This window comes from Branchiostoma floridae, chromosome 5, assembly GCF_000003815.2.
Source record: "Branchiostoma floridae strain S238N-H82 chromosome 5, Bfl_VNyyK, whole genome shotgun sequence".
Taxonomy (NCBI): Eukaryota; Metazoa; Chordata; class Leptocardii; order Amphioxiformes; family Branchiostomatidae; genus Branchiostoma; species Branchiostoma floridae.
In genome coordinates, this window is record NC_049983.1 from 7666788 (window position 1) to 7679007 (window position 12220).

Sequence of the window (12220 nt, forward strand, 5' to 3'; positions counted from 1 at the left end):
TAAATTAATATCATTTATAAAGGTAAATATGAAGCAAAGTATTAGTTTTTTTCTAACCCTAAATGAGTAAACACCCCTTCTTGGTCACACCCATCTTACGCGCCATATACCGCATGCAAACGATAAAAAGCCAAATGCAGCCAAGTGAAAGTTATATAAAACTCCTTGATAACACTGGCTAAATAAACATATTTATGAAAATTTAAAATCTCTTTATGTCTAAAATTATTAAATTTACAAGGTGATGATAAATAGCTGCGTTGTTTATAATAATATGTTCACATTCGTTCTTTACGACCACATGCGGTTTAAGTTGGTGTTGGAGAGAAAATCGTCATGGCGCCACCAGAAGAAGTGGACGTCTTTAAAGTGCCACATCGGCGCATGAAGGAGCTTGTCAACTACTACTGTCAGAAGGTGAGTTGCAGAAGGTCTTCTAGAACCGAATGAAACCGCGTTTGGTGGGTGTTGGCGTTGGGAAAGATGTATATTTAAAAGCTGGGGATAGGTGTTTTTTTGGGTCGTCCTCTTGGGCGCCATTTTCATGTTAGCATATGTCACGGATGTTTACTAGTACTTGCAACGCTGGCAGTTATGCGTACTTCAAAACTGTTGTACTTTAGAAATGCTTAGACAAAACAATATTACGTAGCTTGCGCCATCCGTGAAGCCTTCACGTTTTCTTGGCCTTGCTTTCTGCGGGAAAAGTGTCCTTAATTACGTCACATATACAAGTTTCATAATTTCATAATTTACCGTAACTGTTGCAAAGATATCCTTCACATCTTCATACGTATCTTGAAGGAATAACTTGATGTGTGTTATCGATGGCAGTGTTGTTTTTGTTTGCAAATACATTCTCAACGTACATCCTCAAGGTAAATGTGGCAACAGATAGTTGACTAAATATATACACATGAAGCAATTAAAAGTCAATTAGTGTTGGCATGTAAGCTGAGAGTTATTCATGCTAAAGGTTTTAATTTAAGCTTCCAAACACTATTTAACTTTAACGGTGTGACTGTTTGTCCTTACTTCGTATTCCCTTGTTTCTTAGCTGTCTAAGACAGACTTCTCGAGTAACCGGGACCTGGGAAACCTGCTGAAGAGTCTTGAGACAACGTTCTCGGAGTTCAAGATCCACGAGCAGATCGAGAATGACTGTATCATGAACAAGTTACAGCGACGACTTGAGGTCAGTGACTTTGAGAGTCTTAAAATGACACTGAATCACCAGAATTTTGCACAGGTCCCTCTGCAAGCAGATTTAGGTAGATAATACTGTCAGTCAGTCAGTCAGTCTACATGGTAGTACCAACTAGCACATGGTACTGCACACAAACATACAGTTCAAAGTTCGAAAAACAGTTCACTAACGTTCAGAGGTCATTTCAAATGTTTAGATACTGGTTCACATGTACAGATATCTTTTCAAATGTTCAGATAATGGTTCAAATGCTCAGATGATAGTCCAAATGTTCAAATAATTGTTTAGATATTCTGATAACAGTTCCAATGTTCAAATAATGGTTCAGATGATAGTTGAAATATTCAGATAATGGTATACCCAGTAAATGTTCAGATAACAGTTCAAATGTTCAGATAACAGTTCAAATGTTCAGATAACAGTTCAAATGTTCAGATAACAGTTCAAATGGTTCAAATTTCAGATACCAGTTCAAATGTTCAGATAATGGTTCAAATGTGAAGACATTAGCTAATATGTTCAAGTAACATTTCAAATGTTAAAAAAAGCTTTAGATTTCTATGGTCAAGAACAGTTCAATAATCATTTTTGGGTGTTTATTGACTGCATCATCTTTGTGTAAGATTGAACAAAGACGTCAAACAACATTCTATTCCCCTCCAGGCACTCTCCATTCAGAACGAGCAGGTGTGTGAGGTTCACTCTCACAACCAGCTGTCGGAGATGTTGGAGCTGGTGTCTCAGGGGTACAGGCTGGTGCAGAAGGGGGAGGGAGAGATGACCACGTACGGGAAGGAACTGCGAGTCGCGCTGGAGAACTTCACCCAACGGTTCCTACCCCACATGAAGGAGGAGGAAGAGGTCAGACTTTCTTTTAAAAGCAAAATTTTACTTCATGATTTCTAAGCTAGTCTTATGCTGCCTAAGCAGCCTGCATCCAGGACTCATCCCTCCATTCCATGACAGAAATTTTGCTTTGTGGAAAGCAAATAGAAATCTATTAAAAACATCTGAACCTTATGACATGAAACTGATTACAAATGTATTTTTGTAAGCTTAGAATGACAGCTTTAACCATGTAAATTAACAACATGGGCTCCCAGACAATGAGCAGGGCTCGAAATACTTTTTTCTGCATACCTGCACTGGTGCAGTTAACATTGAAAATTACCTGCACCAGACAAATTTTACCTGCACCACTCTGAATATAAGAAGTATAGATCATACTACAACTGTTCAGGAACCATTGCTACTTTTTTCTTTTATACTATATAGCCATATAGGTGGTAACAGTCAATGCAGCTAATAACAATACATACACCTACATCATATGACATTTATGTATAAAACCCAGTACATGAACCAGTGCAGGTAGACACCATAAATACCTGCACAGCTCCAATTTCACCTGCACTAACCTGCATATGCGGGTGTTATTTCGAGCCCTGATGAGTGATACAGTAAAAGCATTCAAAGCTGGAGACAGCCCTGTAACTAAGTAGTTGAACATTTACCAATAGTATTAGTAACAACAATAGTGATAATAACAAAGTATTACCTTTCCTGTTAAGTATTTGTACAATGAAAGCAACAAAATGGATCTTCATTCTACATTATTTTGTTAGTCATTCATACACCATTGTTTTCTTTTACACATTATGTCCGGCGAATGTTGTGATCGAACTTCATGATTGTATGCATCTCACCTGCATGTATTAATATTTTCCTTTTTTGTGTGTATCAAGTGTTGTTTTTGATTGCTATGAAGGCTTATTGTTTCCTCTCCCCCCCTTAGGTTTTCCAGCCTCTTCTGATGGAGTACTTCAGCTATGAGGAACTCAAAGACATCAAGTCCCTCGTGATCAAGCGCCACTGTCTCTCCAAGTCCAAATACGAGGCAGAGTCCAAGGAGAACAAGGAGAAATCTGACCAGGACAACAAGTCTGTGAAGTGTAGAGGTGGGTTATACAGTGGAGGAAGGTGTGGGAGGTGTATATTAAATAACAGGGTACCTGGTGATACTTGAGAGTTCCATTTAACGCTTTGTTGGTATAGGGCTTTGAGGCAGTTTGTACAAAGGATTACATAGATATAAACAGCCTAAGAAAATTGATATGCAACAAGCAAAGGATATGAGAGACAGGTTGTATAGCGAAGGAAGGTGTAGAAGGTTTATAAGTTACATCAAAATAGTTCCTGGTACTTGGTGATACTCGAGAAGTCAAATACTCTTGAGGTATTAAGCTGTTTGGACAAGGAATTACATAGATGCAGGAATGAATAAACAGCAAAAGAAAATAGATGTTTATCATTCAATTTTCAAAGCATTTCAAAGCATCACTATTATAGCATGGATTCTTATTGCTTGTATCAGTGGAAAAATTTATATAAGGGACCACCAAAATGTGATCACATTGAGTGATTGACCAGTTGCTCCATATATAAAGGCGGTCACTCGTAGTGAGTTGTACAGGTTTGATTGTATGTAGACCTGTATTTAACCTTCTTACTACTGCTCAACCAATAGAGAGATTGTAGCCAAACAGCTATTTCAGTGTGCTAAAGGTTAACTGCCAATTGACAGCTTGTAAAGGTGAGATACACCACTGTTATACGCTACATTGTAGAGGTTATCGTACTAACTGCCGTCCCACGATAAGTCTGTTCCGCAGAGGAAGCCCAACAACAGCAGGAGGAGGTGTCCCCCATCCAGACCCTGCCGTCGGAGATCCTTCTACGCATGATGTCGTACCTGTCCCCGCGGGACCTGTGCAGGTGTGCGCAGGTGTGCCGCAGCTGGTCGGACCTGGCACGGGACGGACACCTGTGGCAGGTGATGCACCCGGCACGGTGGGCCCAAGGTGAGACAGAAGTCCCAGTTTAACCTTCTCCTTGCAGCCTAAGTCCATTAAAACCAATAGAGAATTGATATCCAAATTGCTACTGTAGTGTACTAAAGATTAAGATCTTGCTATACCTTATCTTCCCTCATTAATCATCTCTGACATTCTTCACTCTTTCAATACATAATTTTTGTTACTTTGGAATATATTTTTTAAATAATTACAGTCTGTTGGCTTCTTTTTGCTACTTTTTCTTTGCCCCAAATTATTCACAATATAGCTGATTGATTTTTTAAGCCATTCTTTATTGAGTTTGACAATAGAGGAGGCCACAGAGTCATAAATAGATAATGCACTGTCATGATATTATTGACAATATATGTAGTATCGCATACTGTATTTTTATAAAGTTAGCTGTTAGATAACATTGTAGCCTTAAAAGTAAAACTTTGAATTTGCAGTTATCTTGAGTATGGAGGTGTTACAGCATTTTTTGTCACTTAATATATTCTGTTGAAAGAATGTTGGTGTTCTCCCCTTCTTCTTCCATTCTGTTACTCTCAATTTTAGTATTTTTATGCAATATGATGTTATCAACAGTTAGAAACAAGACAACATTTGCAAAAGTTTATACAATACTTATAGTGACTTTGAATCTGTAGTCTTTTTACTGTAGCCTCCACCTTTACCTTGCAGGTGATTGGCGTTTTGGGTTCCTTCCCGATGAAGACCCAGATGACCTGCCCGTGTACGGAGCCATGGGAGGGGAGGAGGAACAGGACCTGTATGTAGTGGTGGACGAGGACGCAGACTTCGACGAATCAGCAGAGAGCGACAACAGCGAGTCTAGTAATCTCAGCTACACAGGTATTGGAGGATTTGTGGAATTTGACTTTTCTATAATGACCTGGTTGTTGTCAGCTTCTCTTAGTATTAATTGGTTGAATCTCAAACTGACACATAGGGACTTAAGGGCCTTATTTAGAAGGTAATGTTAAAATTGTTAACAGTTTTAGTATACATTCATACAGCCATATTATACAGATTACATTTTAAAATTCCCTTTGAAAGTTTGTTCTATTAATATTATACCCCTGTAAAAAGGTAAGGCCTCAGTGTAGTTTTGGTATTATACAAAAATATGGCAGTCCACAATGCAATGAAAATCTGTATGCAATGAATGAAATGTTTGATGTGGTGTTAACTTGTAGTTGCATGTTACAGATACTTGAAATTAGAAATGACTTAAAGTATCTTTGATATGTGCAACTAAACACCATATTAAACAGTTAGTACTGAACATTAACTCCACACAGCTACTACTCATAGTAGAAGTAGTAGGTGTGTAGTAGTAACTGTGTGAAGTTAATGTTCACAGCCCCAAGTCATCATTCCCATTGATTCACTGTTTTGTTTATCGTATGTTGTTTCTTATGAGTATTAGACATAAGTGTGCTTACACATACACATAGGTATGTACAAATACTCCATGTGCCCCTGTGTTTCAGCTGCCTGTATCCAGCGTGAGGCTAAGATGTTGACATCCCTGGTGAGAAACCTCCTCCCCCACGTGAACCGGTCTGTCCAGTCACTGGTGCTGAGGGGCAGCCGAGGACTCACCAACGGACTGGTAAGTTTGATCAAACTGTTGAATTTCCAGTAAAACCCTGCAGTTTACCCATAGAGTATTTTAAGATGTTTTGGGGTCACTTTTATACCCTGACATTTCGTAAGAAATCTGATTTGCTGTATTTCCATCTGTGTATTGTAATAATGCCTAGAATGTTACTCCCATGTCCTGTAAGGAATGTATTAAGTTTATAAAAGGTAAAAAGGTTCAACATAAACCTAGCCAATTAACAGCCTCTGTGAAATTCTGTGTCTGACATTGTTGTGTGTATTCCTACAGGTGTACAAGCTGATAGTGAGCTGCCCTAACCTGGAGTACCTGGACTTGTCTCACACCAATGTGTCTGATGTTGCCTTCAAGGGGTGAGGAAAACGTTTCAGTTATTGTCTTGCATGAAATAGCCTTAAGTTATTTGAGTCAGCATGTACTTCCTTTTAAATTTTAGATATCTTATTTGTAAACATTTCTTAGTCCTCTGATACCTACTAAATAATCGTTCTTGTGATACATTACAATGTATGTCATGTCTGTAGTTTATGGTAATAATTTGAACTTTGTACCTTTTGGTTTCTGGTCTTGCATAGAGTAAACTTTTGAACATTGTTTCTCCGGTTTTTGGTCTTACATACTGTAATCTCGGTACCAAACTTTCACGGACAGAGAAAATCTTAACTTGTTCTTGGAACTAAATGTTCATGAACTATTTGTTATTGTCGCCAAGACAAATTATTTGATATTGGTAATGATAAGTTCATGTTACAGTAGTCACCGTGAAAACCGTGAACATTAAAGTACATTGAAAAAATCAGGAGTAATGAATTGAACTTTGAACTTTGAACTTTGTTCCTTGGTTTTACATAGGGTAAACTTTGAACTTTGATAGTAACTATGTTCATGTTTCATCTGTCCTATGTTAGGCTTGGCAAGCGCGGTGCAGGAAGAAAGCTGCGCCACCTCGACCTTTCGGGCTGCGTGAACATCACGGACTTGACCCTCGTCCGGCTGTCCAACGGGCTGGGACGCCTCGCCTCGGGCAGCCCCAGCGTCTCTCGTTCTGCGGACAACAAGAAGCGCAAGGAAGCCTCCAAGTACATCTGCTGTGACTTCTCCAATGCTGAAGGCAACATGTGTTGTATTGACACAGATTACGAGAGTTCTAACCCAACACTTGCGCCGTGTCACACTGGCTGTTCTCAGAGCAGCACCCAGTTTGAAGACATTGAGTGCTGTCAGGGCTTCTCGGAAAGGACTTGTGATTTCGAGTATCGTGCTCCGTACCAAAGGACTTGTTGCGGTACCGAGCAGAGATCGTCCTCCCCTCCCAATAACGACATCGCATCTTCTCGGACTTGTTGCATGTCACAGGAGGAGAACCGCCCATTCCAAGCTGACAAAAATGCAAGAGAGAAAAGTCAGCGCAAGAATAAGAAAGACAATGATTGTGCCAACAATGATAACGTTGGCGAAAGGACTAACAACTGTTCCCCCAACAATGGGGATGTGGACAAAGACTATGATGAAGCTGAGGAGGTGACCAGAGGCCTGGCTTACCTGGGCCTGTCGGGATGCTACCAAATCACAGATGAAGGGCTTGGGTAGGTATATTTACGTATTGGCACATAGACTGATAGAGGAGCTGTGTTTTTCTTATAACTGTTTTATTCTGTATTTTGGTGAACAGTTTTGAAACAGTTGAGTATAGACTCGGTGTAATGATTATTAGGATTAATGTTATGGTGTACTGTTAAATACAGTTTATGATGCTGTGGTTACTTGGATGGCTGTAGTTTGGTTTATGCTCACTAGGGGGCATTGCAGCATCGTGCACAAACACTGCTGAGTTGGGACTCAAATTTCATAGGTCTGAGATTTGACAATTTCTTCCCGTTACTAATACTGTATGTATCAGATACTTTTTGAAAGAAACCACTTTATACATGGTACATGTATACTACTTCAAATTGTGTTATGACAAGGTAAGTTTGAATTGGATGCCTGCAGTTTAGTTTTTGCTCACTAGGGGGCATTGCAGCATTGTGCATAAACAGTTGGGACTCATGCATATTTCATCAGTCCAAGGTATAACAGCTTCTTTCCAGTACTATTATTCAACAGATAATTTTTGCAAGAGACCACTTTATAGATTTTACTTAAAATTGTGTTATGAAAAGGTAAGTTTGAATTGGACCAGGAAAGAGCTAGTTGCTATTAGAAAAAGTTTTGTAATCTTTCTGAAAGATCATTTTTACCCTCCCCAGTGCCCTGGCGTCCCACGGTGGTCTCCCCCAGCTCACACACCTGGACCTGTCCGGCTGTCTCAACATCACGGCCGACGGGCTGGCCGCGCTCGCAGACAACTGCCTCTCCCTGGACCACGAGCAGTTCTTCTACTGCGACAACATCACGGACGGGCCCTTCTCCGACACCGCCAGCGGATGTCAGAACCTCCAGTGTTCCTCCCGCGTGTGCTGTCGCTCCGGGGAGTAGGGCGCGAGATATGCTACAAAACCTGCTCTGCTGTCACGTATCAGGGAGTATTGCTCGGTTATATATATCAAAATATATACTATATATAGTATTACAGGGTTGGACAAGTTTTCTAAAATTATGGCAAGCACATGAAAAATTTACTTGCCCGAATCAATTTTGCCCAAAATTCAAATGGCACTTTCATATTCATTTTCACTTCCAGCAATGGAATTCTTATTATTACCTCTTTTGTCATGACTGTAAAAAGTAACAAGTACTTATATCAAAATCTCACTCAATAGAAAAATCTTACTTGCCCGGTGATGCACTTTCCGGTGATGCACTTGCCCGGTGATGCACTTGCCCGGTGATGCACTTGCCCGGTGATGCACTTGCCCAATTATTTTTAGCCCTGGACAGTAGGGCTAGTGGACTTGTCCAACCCTGTATAACTCATTCTCTTATACGTAAACTACTGTTAGAGAAGCCAAAGAAGTACCTGCTTCCAAATTATGTACCAAAGTTATGCTGGCCCAGCAAGACTTTTTTTGTTTTATGTTTTGTGTTACAATATTTTGTTACTTGTGTATAACTAGTAAAGCAATGCAAAGTTTCCCCATAGCTTGGTATTTCTGAAAGTAGTGTAAACCTGTATGAGGGTTGTACAGCTTATCTGATTTTCAGTTTGTTCTGTTTTTTCAATATTTTGAACATGATATTTGATAATTTAATCTTTTGAAGTGTTCATAGGACACTTGGAAATTATAGATATCAGGAAATTATTTCATATTGTGAGGTAAGGACCTCTGTACCTCACAAATGACTTTTATGGCCAGTAATGCCTTTTTTCATTGTGATTGAAAATCTTTGTTCAAAATTTCCAAGGCAATAATAAGTATAGATTGGAAAACAGCTTCTAATAAATGATCGCATAAATTTTGTCATTGACCACTGAATTAAGTTTTAAAATTTAGCAAAAGCTACATGGTAACCTGCGTTAAGTAGTATACCTCTATACACAGCATTGTAGGAAATGAGGATGTCAGGTCAAATCTTTTGAAATTTGCATCTTTCAAAAAATCAAAATTCTGTATTTCCTAAAGATGTTACACTTGGGAACTCACAGACACTCACTACGTCTTAAAGCCAGTACGTCTTAAAGCCAGTTTGTAAACTATCTTCAGCATCTTGTATTCCAAACGAAGCAAAACCATCTGTCAGGTCAAATTTTTTTCAAGCCTAAGCACTGCAGCTTTCCTGACAACCATTTATAGATAAGTTAAGACTGGGCGCATGAAATATTTAACAGTGTCAGTTTTCTGAGAATAGACAATGAGCGGTGTGAAAGACTTGTCGTATATTATGTAATGGTCATCAGTTTCAAACTGGAGACGACATCACGATTACGAGACGTCGACAGATCTGGTCTCCATGGTAACGGCACGGAGTTGGAACGCGGCCAGTTCGTCAGCGCCAGACAGTCCATCAGACTTGCTAACATGGTGTGGAAGTGACTCCTCTTACCTCTTCAGTGGCAGAGTGCAGCCATTAGCGACACCCTGCATGGAATGAATGTCAGAATTGTCGCAGGAAGGCTCGGATCAGTGACACGCATACGTGACAGCTGCTCGCTAAAGATAAACGTACAGAACACATGATGTGTGCCAGTATTCTCACTGTGTGCTCTCAAAGTAATATATCAATTGTCTGACATTGCTGTATATGCACTGCAGTGGACATGTAACTATAGACGTCACTCAGATTATACTAGAATCAGTATAAATCTATTGGGATCAAAATAGAATCTATCAGAAATTCAATGGACGAATAAATAGCTATCAGGAACAAGGAGACTGTGTATTTGCAATGCTCTTGGTTGCCTCAGTGCTAAGGTCATATCTATGAAGTCCTGAGCGATTGTATCACATGCATTACATGAAGTAGAAAAAAAAGTTCTTCATTTCTGTGTGTTGTATATTGGCTTGCTAATTTCATTTTCAAGCTCCAAAGCAAACCAACCTATAAGCTATAGAAACTGTCAAATATTTAAGTCTGCTGCCATGAAAATAAATGGTCTATGAAATAGATTTTTGGTACTGGCTGGTTTGGTTTATCATGGTTTCAAACTTTGCCATTATTCAAGGGGTTATTCAAAGTCATCTAAGGACATGGAAAAATGACAAATGTACCAGTGACTCTAATTGGTTTATCTAAAAAACAAGGAAAAATCCATATTTCATGTTGGCAAGGTCAAGGAATTTGAGGGGAGTTTGAATGAGACAAAGGAGCAACTGTCAGTCGGGTGAGGCCATGAAATGGGTGTCGTTGGTGCGCATCTATGTAGAGATTACATTGAGTGGTATGATTTATTCCTGGCATGACCGCAAGATCGTCTAGAGGTGAAAGGGACATAGACTGATAGAGTGGTTGTATGAAATTCCAGGGTATTTTGAGTCTTTTGACAGATGATTTTCCTCATGTTTAATACCAATGTGTCAGCCATTCAAAGCACTTTATATATAGAGATAAGCATTATTTACCACAAATATAGTACAGTGACAATTGTATGGCCGATAGTTACTATAAAGTATAAAATAGAGACATAATGAATTTCAGAGTTCTACTGAATATTGTTTATTAAATATAACAAACTTGAATTTTCATACAGTCTGGTTGGGTTAAACATGTCATTATCATTTCTAATAACGTAGGATCGATGACCTAACTTAGCATTACAAGAGTTGTCAAAGATATAATCAAATCTACTGGTATCAGGTTTCCTGTTGTAGTTGTTCACCTTGTTGTAGCAGGGACTATTTTAGAGAGAAGTTGGTTGCCCTTCCCTTTTAACATGCTCGAGGCGCCTCTTTGAACACTGGACCCCCTTTTACATTGGACTCCCACTCTGAACGATCCAACTGAAATGCCCCTTTCCAGATTTGAACCAGGGTCTCCCATTTGCCAACTAACTGAAACCAGGCTGCTACCAGTTGAGCTACAGTGACATCCTGTACTTGAACATGTACAAAATGTGCTTGTCTCCTCATTCAAGGTAATGTGTAACCTATTGTAGGCGTTTTATGCGCTGTATCACCTGGTACGAGATAACGTGACCATCACAAAGTCCAGATGACTCAGATCAAGGGCAGAAAACAAGTGGTACTTGACTTGTCAGGTCTCCATGTTTTGACTGTGCTGGTGCAAAGTTAATCGCCCTTAACAAATCTTTTCGTCATAGTGCTAAGAAGAAAATTAAGAAATTTTTGTGGGCTTCTCCCCATTGAGCTACTAATGACCAGTGGTATGGCATATGTTAAGATGAACTACATTTTTTCTGTCAATGTTCACAATATTACCCTGAAAGGAGGAAATTATTCCTAGAAATTTTTCCAAGCTTTTTACACCTCAACAACCAACAAAAAACAATCTTCATGCTTAAGTCATCTAACCTGTTTATATAGTTTACCGATTGCATACAAAAAGTAAGTCAAACCCGAGATAGTTTGAATAGACATAGATTTAAAATAGATGACATATTCATGAAGCATGATGTGTTTTCTTCAGCTAGTAGTGCAATTTGGCTTGGCTACAACTCGTGTGTTTATCCATGCTCAACAAGTTATCCCTCCTCTTCTCAATAAGTGTGTTCTCAATAAGTTGTTTCTAACCTTCCTCAAGCACACTAAAGAAACCATTTGGCTAGTAATTTTCTGTTGGTTCCTGTATGTTTCTACTGCTATGGGGTTACGATGCAGGGAGAGAGTTGAACACCCTTCAATATTGGTAAGAAAAATCAAGTACATACTTCACAATGAAAGTTGGCATGTTCTTGACATTATACAATCATAGAAACCTCTCAAAATGCTCTGTAACACAAAGTAGGTTTGAGAGTGGACCACTACCACAAAGGTCCTAACTATTGTGGTAGTGGTCTACTTTAAATAGCCAAGGGGTTGGCCCAAGCTTGGACATGATGTAAAGAATTAGACCCCACCCACTACTTCAGTATATTTTTCTATGGCCCTGTTGTGTGTTTGTATAGGTACAATGGGTGCACTTAATGGTTAGTCT

The 12220-nt window shown here is 39.3% G+C and overlaps 1 protein-coding gene across 1 annotated transcript; it reads left to right on the forward strand.

Annotated features, from left to right (window-relative positions):
* The first annotated feature begins 268 nt into the window (after positions 1-268).
* Positions 269-10109, forward strand: LOC118415692 (F-box/LRR-repeat protein 5-like). The gene is made up of 10 exons (XM_035820436.1): positions 269-417; positions 1058-1195; positions 1871-2068; positions 3003-3165; positions 3868-4068; positions 4747-4917; positions 5559-5680; positions 5960-6042; positions 6598-7275; positions 7939-10109. The coding sequence occupies exons 1-10, from the start codon at positions 337-339 to the stop codon at positions 8165-8167; spliced, it is 2064 nt and encodes a 687-aa protein (XP_035676329.1). The 5' UTR covers positions 269-336; the 3' UTR covers positions 8168-10109.
* The last annotated feature ends 2111 nt before the right edge of the window (positions 10110-12220 follow it).